General features: G+C 40.1%; 1 protein-coding gene across 3 annotated transcripts in view; it reads left to right on the top strand.

Annotated features, from left to right (window-relative positions):
- The window catches only part of LOC121271778 (filamin-A-interacting protein 1-like), a 327,233-nt gene that overhangs the window by 301,316 nt on the left and 10,347 nt on the right, over positions 1-15,570 (top strand). For all 3 annotated transcript variants that reach the window (XM_041178055.1, XM_041178046.1, XM_041178072.1), the window contains one exon: positions 953-1,176. In XM_041178055.1, coding sequence (XP_041033989.1) covers positions 953-1,159 — 207 coding nt within the window. In that variant the 3' untranslated portion in view covers positions 1,160-1,176. The remainder of the gene's footprint in view (positions 1-952; positions 1,177-15,570) is intronic.

Below are 15,570 nucleotides of genomic sequence, written 5' to 3'. Positions count from 1 at the left end.
CTCAATGCTTTCCTTTTCCTTATCACCCTCCCTGAAACCCCAATTGTTATAAAACATAGCCTTCCACTCACTGTAAGAAATGCTGGAAGGTCTTGCAGCATTTCTTATTGTTTCTTTCCTGTTCACAGCATTTCCCAGTGACTTGAGTTTGCACTACACTTGATATGCTGCTAGATCACAAAATAACAAAACCAAGATGCCTACTGCCCTTTGCATTCACATCCCTATGTATGGATTCAATTGGTGTTTATTACCCAGTGTTTTACAAAACAGCAATTATGCTTTATTGCATTAAAGGGATACATACATACTGTTTACAACAGTTTGATATTCCTTATTCTGTAAATCATCAGCAACAGTGCCATGAGAGATTTACTTTACCTATCTGTAATCATTTGGGAATTATTAAACAAAGTGGTTCTGTTGCCATGAACAGTGGCTGTAAATCTCAGGCAATTTATACATTGTGATTAAGAGGAGAGCATAAGTGGAAGCCTGAATAACTTGGTCAGACCGCTGGTTAGCTGTTCAGTGGCTTCTAAAAAGCCAATTCCAAGAATGCTGATCAGAACCTTCAGCTGAAAGTCACTAGCTTTCCGCAACTGGAGAGCATGGTCAATTCACTCATAGTGAATTGGGAGGTGCGATCTTGCCTAATTTTTTGAGGCACATGAAGTGAAGGTAAAGCTTAGGAAACTCTGAACTGTGAAACTGTTATTTTGTACCATATTTACTGGCTTCTATGTGAACCTGTTTTGAACTTTGGAGTTTTACCTTTTTTGACAGTACAGCTGCATTAGATGTAATTCCTAAGGGTGGTCAATCACAGAAAATGGGTTTGACATTATAGAAAACATTCAGTTCTATAAAGCCATATGCACAAATCAAAGCTTTACTTTATAAACAAATGCTGGTAGAATGTGCATTTAATGCTTTTTCTGTCTTTTTTTAGGCAGCACAGGAGGGGTCAGCACAGCGGCCCACACCTACCCGCATCCCCATGTCAAAAGGTATGAAAGCAGGAAAACCAGTCGTGCCAGCCGTTGGAGCAGGAGGTGTGGCAAAATATGAATCTCGTGCTGAGAGCCAATTAATGAGAATTGAACTGAAGAAGTCTCCAGTCAGCAGTTCTGCCTCTTCAGCTGGGGGGAAGGGCTGAGGATGGAGATCTTGGGGGTAGGTGGAGGTGTTACTGCTACCATGGAGATCACCCTTCTTGGGTAGACTTCCCCACCTCACACTAACCTGATGAAACAACTCATTTGTCTAATAATATACTAACAACCCTTTATATTTTTTAAGCGGCCATTAACTACTACCATCACTGTAGCACTGATAACGTGTTGTACCAGGAACGTAAAGTTTGTTTTATGTACAATGTACATGTAATACCGAAGACAAGTTCAACATTCAACAAAGGGATTTGTGTGCATTGGTGAGAAAAGCAGACTGATCCTAAGTGTAAAGAGATGGAAAGGTTCCAGTAACTTAGCCTACAATCTCGAATGAAGGTTGGAGCCTTTCAGCAATGGTTTGAATAAAATTGTTATCATATCTTCCCTTTGGAAAGAACAGCGAGATGTAGTTGAAGGATTAATGAGCTGATTAACTGACAGACATGGTTTAACACTGAGCACCTTTTAAACTAGCTGATACAAGGTTAGCCCTATTCAAGGGACGGTTTTATGGTTTCCCACGATCCATGTGATAACGGGGCATTGGCACAGGTGGAGAACCGACCACGCTCGCCAAGCATGAGTATCCTGCTGGACATTGTTATGAGACAGCCTTTGGTAAAGCTGAGCTGTTTATAAATCCCAGAGGGAAACTTTAAACAAATGTCATAACCTATAATTTTAAGTGGTATGTTTGAGATGCAACTCTAAATTCAGGAATCAGACCACCAGTTCTCGAGAGGTTTTATATTAAACTAAGTGAAACATTTTTATTAATTTACACAAGTTAAATATGTACACATGGCTACAAATTATTACTATCATAACTTTTAACAAATTCCCAAACTAATCTCCATTAAGGCAACAGCAATCCATAGATTTAACCAGACACCAAGCAAAGCATTTTCACCTCACACATTCAAAATGAGGTTCTTTTCACTTTGGTTCCTGTGGAGATAGTTGTAGGCTTACAGCATTACCTCTGCCCTGCACATACAAAACTGCTGAAGTTAAAGCTAGCACAGCTCGTTGAATGTAAATTCTCATTGTATCACCAGCCTCCTTTAACTCCACCTCTTCTTCTAACAATAAAATTTTCTAACAATACCAATTTTATTAGTAATATAAACATATTGCTTGGTCTCTGCGAGATAGGTGCCAGGTTCCACTCGCCTTCTTGAATGCTCTATTCAAAAAACGCAAATGCGCTCTACCTCTCTTACATATCAAAACTAGTATACATCAAGGCATCCAGACTAACTGTCTTTAATCCAATTAGGACATACCGACAGACTAAACCTCTATTTTAAAAGAAAAATATTTTCCAATAACAGAAATCGCTCCAATTCAGTGCCTAGGTTTTTTTAAATGTCACGTTTCTCTTTAAGCTTCAAACTCTTGATAATGCATCTTTGAACAGATTTTCTCTTTCAGCAAATGGTTGTAATAATAGGCTTCATCTGAAAAGTCTTGTACTTTTGTCTCAATTTGTCCAAAAACTGCAAAGGATTATGGTCTATATAAACAATTGTTTCTGATGAATTGTTTGCAACATAAATTTCAAAATGCTGCAATGTTAACACCAAACTCAAAGTCTCTCAATCTTTGAACATTTTCCCTGTTGTACATTCAGTTTCCGTGAAAAATATCCTATTGGTTTTTCAATTCCAGTGTCGTTATCTTGTAATGGTGCAGCCCCAAAGCCTATATCACTTGTGTCAATGGCCAACTTGAATTGCTTAGCATAATTGGGTACTGCCAAAACTGGTGTTGTGGTTAATAGTTTTCAATCTATCAAATGACTTCTGACACTCCAGTGTCCATTCAAACTTCTGGTTCTTTTTAAATAGCTCAGTCAGTGGAGCAACCACTTGGCTAAAATTTGGTACAAATTTCTGGTAAAACTGGTTCATGACCAGAAATTTCAAAACTTCTCATTTTGTTGTAGGCACTGGGAAATCCATGAATTTCACATCTCTGAGCCACCTTACCATGTTCAATGGTATGGCCTAGATATGTAACTTGTGCTTCTGCAAATTCACTTTTAGCCAAGTTCATCACCAAATTAGCTTCTTGTAGTTGACTAAGTAAATATTTCAGATGCTGTAAATGCTCCTCCCACTTCTGACTGAAAACAATGAGATCATCAGTATAAACAGCACAGTTACATAGACCAGCAATTATTTTACTTGTCAGTCTTTAAAATGTCACAGGTACCTTCTTCATACCAAACTGCATGACTTTACACTGATATAGTGCACTTGGCGTTACAAAAGCTGATATCTCCTTTGCTCTCTCTGACAATGGTACCTGCCAATATCCTTTTAGCAAGTCAATCTTTATGATAAATTTCTGTTGTCCCACTTTCTCAATGCAATCTTCTAACCATGATATGGGATATAAATCTACTTTTGTCACTGCATTCGCCTTTCGATAATCCACACATAGTTTTTGTGTTCCATCTGGTTTCGGTTCCTGTACAATAGGCGAACTCCAGTTACTGCAACTAGACTCAATGATATCATTTTGAAGCATGAAAACAATTTATTTTTGTACTTATAACTTTGCCAGATTTAATCAATAAGGATGTTGCCCTGTTGAAGGTGATTTATACATCATGTATAACTAAATTTGTCCTTCCCAGCTTATTTCCACAAATAGGTTTGTGTGACTGCAATAGCTTTTCCAAATCACTTTGACACTTGCTTGGAAGACAACTCAATATTACATTTAAATTTTCAAGCGCCCCCTCATTATCGAATTTGATTAGAGGAAAATCAATTTTGGAGTCCTGCACTTCTACCTCTTTCTCATCCTCCTCCACCACTAATACCTCTTTGTTTTTTTGTTCCTCTTCCCTGTCAAAGTACTTTTTAAGCATATTTACAAGACACACCCTCTGCTTCTTTCTCCTATCTGGAGTATTTATTAAATACTTTACTTCACTCAATTTCTTTTCAATCCTGTAAGGCCCACTAAATCTTGCATTTAATGAATCACCTAGTACTGGTAACAAAACTAGTATTTTCTCCCCAGTAACAAAACTGCGAGTTTTAGCAATATCTGCTTTCACTTTCATCACTTGCTGTGATATCTTTAAATGTTCCCTAGCCAACTCACATGCTCTGTTCAATCTTTCCCTGAAATTTGATACGTAATCCAGGAGAATAGTTTCTGAATTTTGACCCGCCAACTTCTCATGAATTTATTTCAGTGGTCCCCTTACCTCATGGCCATAAACTAGTTCAAAGGGGCTAAAATCAGTTGATGCATTAGGAGCGTCTCCAATAGCAAATAACAAAAATTGAATTCCTGTATCCCAATCTTGTGCGTAATCCTGACAGTATTCTTTCTTCATAGTTTTTAAAGTTTGATGTCATCTTTTCAAAGCTCCTTGTGACTCCGGATGATAAGCTGTTGACTTAAACTGTTTTATCCCCAAACTGTTCATTACTTTCTTAAACAGCCGTGACATGAAACTTGACCCCTGATCTGATTGTATTTCTTTAGGTAAACCATAACTTGTAAAAAATTTAATTAACTCCTCCACAATCTTCCTGGCTGTAATATTTCTTAAAGATATCATTTCAGGAAACCTGGTAGATACATCCATTATTGTCAATAAATATTGATTTCCACTTTTAGCCTTAGGGAGTGACCCTACACAATCAATCATAACCTTGGTAAAAGGTTCTTCAAATGCTAGTATTGGGATTAAAGGTGCCGGCTTAATCATTGCCTGTGGTTTTCCTGTTATTTGACCTGTACAACAGGTTCTACAGAATTTGACTACATCCCTATGCAATCCTGGCCAAAAAAAACCTCTGTATTTTCCTGAGTTTTCCTAATTCCTACATGTACCCCCATTGGAATTTCATGAGCAATCCTCCAAATCTCATTTCTATAGCCTAATGGGATAACAATCTAATGCACCTCCCTCCAGCTTTCATTTTCTGAGACATAATCTGACCACCACTTTCTCATTAAAATACCTCCCCGAAGATAATACCCCACTGAAATATATTTTGCTTCTGTTCCTGAATAATCTTTTTGATATAACTGTTTTAATTGTAAATCATTTTCTGTAATTCCACTAATGTCTTTGAGTTAAACATTTCAGCTGAATTTTCCTGTATTCCTTCCTCCTGAACAATGTTATCAAATGCAGTGTCAGCTAACTTGATTTCAACACCTTCTTCTTGTCTTTGAACCGCCTGCTTATCGTGTTTGTCTTGTTCCTCCCAATGAGCCTTTGATCTCATTATAACACAATCAGGAAACAATCCAAGATATTCCTTCTGTAACACCTGTGTTGAAGACACTTCTACAGGCTATTCAACTACCATAGGCATCACCCACATTTGTGATCCAGCTATATCATTACCCAGAATAAAATGAATCCCTGCAATGGGCAATTTTTCCACCACTCCAACTATAACTTCACCTGGCTTCCATTTGCTCTTGAAATTTAACTTCCACAATGGAATAGGTTTAGAGTCTCCGTGAACCCCGCTTATTATTACCTGCTCCTGCGGTACTCCCTATGAACAACAAATATCACTATCCCACAACCTTAAGGATTGACTAGCCCCTGTGCCTCTTAAAATGTTAACATCTTTACCTACTCCACCCCTTACTTTGCCTTCATGCACAAAATCTTTAAACATTTCTGCAATCTGCTCCTTGGAATTCTCTTGAGTAAACTGTGAAAACTTTCTCACTTTTTTACCTTTCACTGATTCTACCTGTTTCATCTGTACATGAACCATTAGTTTCTCCTGTGCCTGAACCTCAGAATCCACAATACGACTTCCAGAGCTTCTCTGTACCGCAAAATTTCCAACAGATTTTTCCAACACACTGACTTGATGTTCCCCACTTTATTACAATGAAAACACCACAATTTTTGAATGTCACTTCTACCTTCAGCACCTTCCTTTTTATTCTGACTAAAAAACTTCCTGGGAACTTACAGCTCCTCTTCCCTAAATATCTACCTTCCCACTTTTTATCCTTTTCCAATTTGAAAGGGTGATGAAAAAATGTTTAGCTCTATGAACTAACTCATCAGCTGTCTCTGCTAAGATAAAAGCAAAAAACTGCGGATGCTGGAAGTCCAAAACAAAAATAAAAATACCTGGAAAAACTCAGCAGGTCTGACAGCATCTGCGGAGAGGAATACAGTTAACATTTCGAGTCCGTATGACTCTTCAACAGAACTAAGGAAAAATAGAAGAGAGCTGAAATATAAGCTGGTTTAAGGGTTTGGGTGGGGGGGTGGTGGGCAGGTAGAGCTGGAGAGAGGGCCGGTGATAGGTGGAGATTGCCAAAAGATGTTATAGACAAAAGGACAAAGAGGTGTTGACAGTGGTGATATTAGTTAACAAATGTGCTAATATGTGACATTAAGGGTAGAAAGCAGGACGAGCAAGGTACAGATAGCCCTAGTGGGGGTGAGGTAGGGGGGATCGAAATAGGCTAAAAGATAGAGATAAAACAATGCATGGAAATACATGCTGTCTCTGCTGCTTGTCTTACAGAATCAACCCTCTGTTCCTCCACAGGAGCTCTCACTGCTGAAGGGATTGAATCTTTAAATTCTTCCAAAATAATTACTTCCCTAAGAGCTGCATAGGTTGTTTCTATTTTTAATGTCCATATCCGCCGGTCAAAATTACTTTGTTTTACTCTTTCAAACTCAATATAATTTTGCCCAGGCTGTTTTCTCATATTCCTATATTTTTGCCTGTATGCTTCAGGAACCAACTCATATGCACTCAAAATAGCCTTTTTCACCACATCATAATTCATTGACATTTCTTCTGATAGCGAAGCATATACCTCATGAGCCCTACTTAACATCTTAGACTGAATTAATAACGTCCAGCTTTCCTTTGGCCATTTCACCTGTTTAGCTAGCTTCTCAAATTAAATAAAGAATGCTTCAATATCTTTTTCCTCAAACTTTGGAAGAGCTTGTACAAATTTAAACATCTCCCCACTGGGTTCTACTCTGGAGATAAGTCCTTCCTCACCTACTGGCATCTCTTTTTTTAACCCATTTTCAGCTGGAATTCTCTCTCTTTTTCTATTTTTTCCTTCTCTGTCTTCACAATTTCTAATTCCCTTTTTAAAAACCATTTTTCTGTACTTTGCTTCTAATTCAAGCTTTTTCATTTGCAATGAAAGTATCACTACCTCCAGCTGTGACTCACTAGTGTCAAGTTTCACTCCCAACTGTAGATGCTGTGCTATACTTTTAATTGTATCTGATTTCCTAGCCTTCGCAATTAACCCCAATTTTAACTTATCTGCCAACTCTGTTAAATTACTTTTGGTTATTTTCTCCAACCCAATCAGAATTAGCTCTTCTACTCCCAGACAAGTCTTAGCAATTGCCAAAGCCATCTTGTAGCCTTACCATTTCTAAAATCTCACCAACCCCTGAATTCAAAATACTTCTTGTACTCATAACCTTAAGATTCGAACCAATCAAGGAATTAAAAATATTTTTATCCTGGCAAGAGCCCCCAGTTGTTATGAGACAACCTTTGGTAAAGCTGAGTTATTTAAAAACCCAGAGGGAAACTTTAAACAGCTATATTAACCTATATTTTTAAGTGGTATGTTTGTGATGCAACTTTAAATTCAGGAATCAGACCACCAGTTCTCGAGAGGTTTTATATTAAATGAAATGAAACATTTTTATTAATTTACACAAGTTTTATATATATATGTGTATATATATATATATATATATATATATACACACACATGGCTACAAATTATTACTATCATTACTAACTTTTAACAAATTCCCAAACCAATCTCCATTAAGGCAACAGCAACCCATAGACTTAACCAGACACCAGGCAAACATTTTCACCTCACAAATTCAAAATGAGGTTCTTTTCACTTTGGTTCCTGCGGAGACAGTTGTAGGCTTACAGCTACTTTGATCTTACTTTGCTTGTACCCTGCACATACAAAGCTGCTGAAGCTAAAGCTAGCACAGCTCATTGAATGTAAATTCTCATTGTATCACCAACCTCTCTTAATGCCACCACCTCTAACAATAAAACCCCTTTCATAGTATCAATTTTATTAGTAATATAAACATATTGCTTGGTCTCTGCTAGCTGGATGCCAGATTTCACTCACCTTCTTGAATGCTCTATTCAAAAAATGCAAATGCACTCTACCTCTCTTACATCTCAAAACTAGTGCACATCAAAGCACCCAGACTAGTTGGCTTTAATCCAATTAAGACACAACTATAAACTAAACCTCTATTTTTAAAGAAAAATATTTTACAATAATATATAATCAATTGCTTCATAACAACATCGACCCAAAGTTGAGTTAAAGTCCCAGTCTCCACTATCTTGAATGGGGTTTGAAGCCTATTCTTTCTGACTCACAGGTGGGGAGGCTACCACTAAGCCAATGGCTTGTGTTAGATAAGATGAGTCCTGAATATTCATTCAAACCGAGTAAGACCAGTAAGATAAGACGGCATTATTTGAAATTAGTGAAAAGTAAATTCTAAACTGATACTAGGAAAAATAATTTGCAAATATGATAATGAACATTTTCAGATGAGGTAATGTTAGGTAATAGTCCTAGAAATAGTGGATGCATTGGTGGTCATCTGAAAGTCTACAGACTTTGGAACAGTTCCTACAGATTGGAGGGTAGCTAATGTAACCCCACTATTTAAAAAGGGAAGCAGAGAGAAAACAGGGAATTATAAACCAGTCAGCCTGACGTCGGTAGTTGGGGAAATTCTAGAGTCCATTATAAAAGATCTAATAGCTGAGCACGTGGAAAACAGTGGCAGAATCAGACAGAATCATTATGGATTTATGAAAGTGAAATCATGTTTGACAAATCTACTGGAATTTTTTGAGGATGTAACTAGTAGAGTTGATGAGGGGGAGCCAGTGGATGTGGTTTATTTGGATTTTCAGAAGGCTTTTGACACAGTCCCACATGAGAGATTGGTGTGTAAAATTAAAGCACATGGGATTGGGGGTAGTGTATTGAGATGGATAGAAAACTGGTTGGCAGACAGGAAACAAAGAGTAGGAATAAACGAGTCTTGCAGGCAGCGACTAGTGGGATACCACAGGGATTGGTGCTGAGCCCCCAGTTATTCACAATATATATTAAAGATTTAGATGAGGGAATTAAATGTAATATCTCCAAATTTGCAAATGACACAAAGCTGGGTGGGAGGATGAGCTGTGAGGACGATGCAAAGATGCTTCAGTGTGATTTGGATAAACTGAGTGAATGGGCAAATGCAAGGCGGATGCAGTATAATGTGGATAAATGTGAGATTATCCATTTTGGTAGCAAAAACAGGAAGGCAGGTTATTATCTGAATGTCTACAAATTAAGAGAGGGGAATGTGCAACGAGACCTGGGTGTCCTTGTATACCAGTCACTGAAGGTAAGCATGCAGGTGCAACAGGCTGTAAAGAAGGCAAATGATACATTGGCCTTTATAGCCAGAGGATTCGAGTATAGGAACAGGTATGTCTTGCTGCAATTGTACAGGGCCTTGGTGAGACCACACCTGGAATATTGAGTGCAGTTTTGGTCTCCTTATCTGAGGAAGGATGTCCTTGCTATCAAGGGAGTGCAGCAAAGGTTCCTAGGATGACAGGACTGACATATGAGGAGAAATTGAGTTGATTAGGATTGTATTCGCTGGAGTTCAGAAGAATGAGGGGGGATCTCACAGAAATCTATAAAATTCTAGACAGGGTAGATGCAGGAAGGATGTTCCCGATGGTGGGGGAGTCCAAAACCAGTGGTCACAGCCTGAGAATACGGGGTAGACCATTTAGGACTGAGATGAGGAGAAATTTCTTCACCCAGAGAGTGGTGAGCCTGTGGAATTCATTACCACAGAAAGTAGTTGAGACCAAAACGTTGTATGTTTTCAAGAAGGAGTTAGATAAGGTTCTTGGGGCGAAAGGGATCAAAAGGTATGGGGAGAAAGCGGGAGCAGTCTATTGAGTTGGATGATCAGCCATGATCATAATGAATGGTGGAGCAGGCTCGAAGGGCCGAATGGCCTACTCCTGCTCCTAGTTTCTTTGTTTCTATGTTTCTATCAAAATTATTAGATGAACTGAAAGTAGAGTTAGATTTTGGGCTGACTGGGTTTAAGGTAGTAAAGGATGAGCTTTGAGTATTTTCTAATGTATAAATTTCCATTTAAAGTGAAATATTCACTAATCTAGATTGCACCCTGCAATCACAATGTAGGCCAACATAAACTAAGGCAGAATTCGCTAAACATTGCTAACTTCTAAATGGTTTTCTTTCTTTCTGAAGCATATCGTGTGTTCTGTCAGCTTGAGGTTTTGGTACTGTGCTTTTCTCTGGATGAGAAATTATCAAATGTTTCTCATGTAAAATGTTAATTATCTTCAGTATAAAATAACTGTCAACAGTAATTGGTTATGATATTTGTGATTTGGGCATGTTGAGCATGTGTACCATTTGTTCATCCCATCCTAACTCACTCGCGTGTGTGCTTTATAATCACTTTGCCATATTGAACATTCTTAAAGTTGTGTCTATGGTTCTTTTATTCCCAAGTCAGGAATTATTTCCCAGTCAAGATGGTGAGTGACTTGGAGGGGAACCTCCAGGTGGCGGTGCTCCCATCTGTCTGTTGCTCTTGTCCTTCTAAATGGTAGTGGTCGTGGAAGGTACTGTCTAAGGAGCCTTGGTGAATTCCTGCAGTGCATCTTGTAGATGATACAAACTGTTGCTACTGTGCATCGGTTTTGGAGGGAGTGAATGTTTGTGGATGTGGTGCCAATCAAGCGGGCTGCTTTGTCCTGGATGGTGTCAAACTTTTTAAGTTTAAGTTGTCGGAGCTGCACTCATCCAGGCAAGTGGGGAGCATTCCATGACACTCCTGACTTGTGCCTTTGTAGATGGTGGACAGGCTTTGGGGAGTCAGGAGGTGAGTTACTCGTCGCACGATTCCTAGCCTCTGACCTGCTATTGTAACCACAGTATTCATATGGCTAGTCCAGATCAGTTTCTGGTGAATGGTAACCTCCAGGATGTTGATAGTGGAGGATTCAGTGATGATAACGCCATTGAACATCAAGGGATGATGGCTGGATTCTCTCTTGTTGGAGATGGTCATTGCCTGGCAGTTGTGTGGCGCGAATGTTACTTGCCACTTCTCAGCCTAAGCCTGGATATTGTCCAGGTCTTGCTGCATTTGGACATGGACTGCTTCAGTGTCTGAGGAGTTGCGAATGGTACTGAATATTGTGCAATCATCAGCGAACATCCCCACTTCTGACCTTATGATGGAAGGGAGGTCATTGATTAAGCAGCTTAAGATGGTTGGGCTGAGGACACTACCCTGAGGAACTCCTGCAGTAATGTCCTGGAGTTGAGATGACTGATCTCCAACAACCACAACCATCTTTCTTTGTGCTAGGTATGAGTCCAACGGAGACTCCCCCCCCCCGATTCCCATTGACTCCAGTTTTGCTAGGGCTCCGTGATGCCGTACTCAGTCAAATGCTGCCGTGATGTCCAGGGTTGTCACCCTCTCGTCTCACTTCGGGAGTTCAGCTCTTTTGTCCAAGTTTGAACCAAGGCTGTAATGAGGTCAGGAACTGAGTGGCATCAGTGAGCATGTTATTGCTAAGCAAGTGCCGCTTGATAGCAATATTGATGACCACTTCTATTACTTTACTGATGATCGAAAGTAGGCTGATGGGAAGGAAATTGGCTGGGTTGGATTTGTCCTGTTTTTTGTGTACAGGACATATCTGGCCAATTTTCCCCACAGATGCCAGTGTCGTAGCTGGAACAGCTTGGCTAGTGGTGCGGCAAGTTCTGGAACATACGCCTTCAGTACTATTGCTGGAATATTGTCAGGGCCCATAGCCTTTGCAGTATCCAGTGCCTTCAGTTGTTTCTTGATACCATGTGGAGTGAATCGAATTGGCTGAAGACTGGCATCTGTGATGCTGGGGACCTCCGGAGGAGGCTGAGATGGATCATCTACTCAGCACTTCTGGCTGAAGATTGTTGTGAATGCTTCAGCCTTATCTTTTGTACTGCTTTGCTGGGCTGCTCCATCATTGAGGATGGGGATATTTGCGGAGCCACCTCCTCCACGGAGTTGTTTAATTGTCCACCACCATTCACGACTGGATGTGGCAGGACTGCAGAGTTTAGATCTGACCCCTTGGTTGGGGGATCGTCTAGCTTTGTCTATCACTTGTTGCTTATGCCGTTTGGCATGCAAGTAGTCTTGTGTTATAGCTTCACCAGGTTGACACCTCATTTTTAATTATTATCATAATTATGCTCAACTGTAGATTTTCTCCATTTTCCTCTCCAAACACACCTTGTCCGGATTCCATGTGAGGAATGTTCACTTTACCAGCAAGTCTTGGCAGGCCGTTTGGCTATGGACATGTAACAATTACTGTTCCTGTCTTCATGCAACCTCTACACATGCAAAATGTGCTCTAATGACTGACTCTACATCTTCCATTTTCATGGGAGGCCTTTAAAAATGGCAAGCAAAACCTAATTCCTTGATTTCCACCCCATTCTGTGACTGGCAATTTTTTGCCGGTGTGGGTAGCCAGAGCCAGCCCACATGTAGCCGTCCTGCCCATTGCGGTTCTAATTGCAGGCTTGGGAATTTCAAACCACAAACCACAACTTTGATGGAGCTGGGCCCATTGTGTTAGTAAATGTGGCTCACGGCACCTCAGGAGTCGTGAACCATGGGGAACCTTAGTGTTGTGTCAGGAATCGAACAAAAACGGCCATTCAAATTCACTTTGAAATACATTTCCCCTCTTACCTGCGCATTAAAGCTGCCCATCAATCACAGCTATTCATATTATCAATGACAAAAAACTTTAATTCACTTCACATCTTTCAACCTGTGTAAATAAACACACAGGCATTGAAAAAGTACTTCATGGAAAGATCAGTTTATTACAAAGTAATAGAGATGTCATTCAAACATAGCTAGCAGTCCCCTGCATGTTGTGTCATCATTGCCTACAGAGCTGAGTCCGTTATCCATTCTTGGAGCTCAGCCAAGCATTCATAATTAGGTCATTTGGAAACTGTACCAACAAAGCTGGCTGAACAGATGGCTAGACATCTGTTTTTCCAGATGGCCTCATTGTGAATACTTGGAGGATGCATGCGGGGTCAGGGGAGATATGAAGGGGTACGGAAGATATGGAGGAGCATGGCTGGTGGGGGTGGGGGGTAAGGGCTTGAGGGCCTAGCAGTCATAATTGCAACTGGGTCAATGTTGCAGTGAACCAAGCTGGATCTTCTACCCTACTGGCCTCAGCATCCACTACCTCTGCCACCTCACTCTGCCGGGCCCAAGCCCATCTTAGCCCTGTTTCCCCAGAATATGGCGGGCAAGGGCCCCCTTTATGGAGACAGGCTTGCAGAGTTGGGAACTTTCCTGACTCTGCTTCTCATCCCTTTCATGAATATCCAGCTGTAAGACTTCATGTCTCTGCATGGTTATTGGATCAGGAGTGCGATCCCTTGGGTAGTTTTGTACTTCTTTGCAGATATGTGTAACTAGCCAATTGTAATTCTCCTCTCAGCACCTTGGGTTAAATGGGTTAACTCCACATATAACCTCGATTCCCTAATTTGCATGGCTGAGTACCACACTGCACAGTGTGTTTAACGCACTGAGCCATCAGACATGTCAGCTATAATTTTCATGCTACTAATACTCAAAAAGTAGATTCATTATTGTTTCACTTTAATTCCTATAAAAAAACATTTTTAATGGTGCAAAGACACTTCTGTGTAAATTTATATCTGCAGCTCAATGCCAACTTAGAGACTTGTACACAAAGCATAGTTACAACACTTTTACGGTGCAAATTATAATTTCTAATCATTACTTTATGCCAATGGCCTTTGTTATTTACATGTTGCCCTTTTTATATATAAAGATTTAATGGATTAACTCTTTACTAGTGACCAATTTCATTGAGCAAAATTCTGTGGACCATATTATAAATCCTGAATGGAAAATCATCCATCAGTTGGGCTGATCAGTTAGAAAGTCCCATCACTGTGGCAATGTCCAGTGCAGATTTTTTTCTTAAAATTTGGCCAAATTCAATTCATTGAGCAGTGTTCAGGATCAAATCCTGCAGGGACATTAAGCAGAGTCTGCAACAGTTAATCTCTGCCCCAGTACAGATGGATGCAGCTGTGTCAATCAGCCCTTTGTTATTCCAGTTTCTTTTTGAAATGGGCTGTTTAAAAGATTGGAAATGGTCTGGGACATTACATGGAGTTGCTATAAAACACATTTTTCAATTGTTTCTATGTCAGTTTATGTAGGTCAACAAATGTTGAAAGGATTAATGGACTTTGTCTTAAAAATATCAGAACTTTTGATTTCCCATGTTGATCCATGAAATATCATTCTTTGTGTCCATTAATGTAACACTGCTTTGAATTATAGTTTCAATCAGCCAGACTAGAAATGCCTTTAATGAAAAATAGCCACAATAAAAGACTTTCTGCAATTATTTCCTCCCCTCCTTCATTTTCATGAAGTAACATTCTCAACATAACCTGCAACCCTGGACACACTCTCTACAATGACCCTAAAACATTCAGTAGGAGGTGCACACAGGAAATATGGATGCTCTGCATAATCTTTGGGCTCTTTTCTTAGCTCCTTTGACAAAAGTAATATTGGGAATTTGTCATGCGAGGAATCCCTCCCCCACCGCGCGCCCCCCCCCACCCCCGCCCATGGTACAGAATGTGGAACCATATTACAGTTTGAGGTAACATCTTGAGCAGAATTTTATCCAGGGTTGGGGTTTGGAGGGCATTGTAAGTCCAATATTGGGACTATATGCCAGTCCCGAGCCCACACAGGTGGTAGCAGACCCGCACTGCAATTTTCCCAGAGGTGGCCTCTTAATTAGCTGCCATCAGGCCCACTATCCAATTAAGGATAGCATACAGGCTCTTCATTCTGCCTGCCCAATCACAGTGGTGGCAGCTTTGAAGTCTGAGCAGCGCCACTGGAAGAGACGGTCACTCCTGAGGCATGCAGTGGCTCTTGGGCCCACAGCAAGTAAGTTTTTAAAAAAAACAAAATTAAAAAAATCATAGGGTCCAGTGTTGGAGTGAAAATGCCTCCAGGGAAATCATTGGGCCCAATATAGGTCAGTGACCACAGGGCTGATGGGTGAAGAGAGTTGGCGTGAATTTTGGATGACTTAAACCTGACAGAGGGTAGAATGTGGGAGATCTCCCAGGAGTATGTTGAAGTAGTCAGGTCGAGAAGCACAGATAAAGGTTTCAGCTGTAGATGAGC

Source organism: Carcharodon carcharias, chromosome 2, assembly GCF_017639515.1.
Source record: "Carcharodon carcharias isolate sCarCar2 chromosome 2, sCarCar2.pri, whole genome shotgun sequence".
Taxonomy (NCBI): Eukaryota; Metazoa; Chordata; class Chondrichthyes; order Lamniformes; family Lamnidae; genus Carcharodon; species Carcharodon carcharias.
The sequence above is the reverse complement of the archived record's forward strand: the minus strand, read 5'-3'. Positions and strand labels throughout refer to the sequence as shown.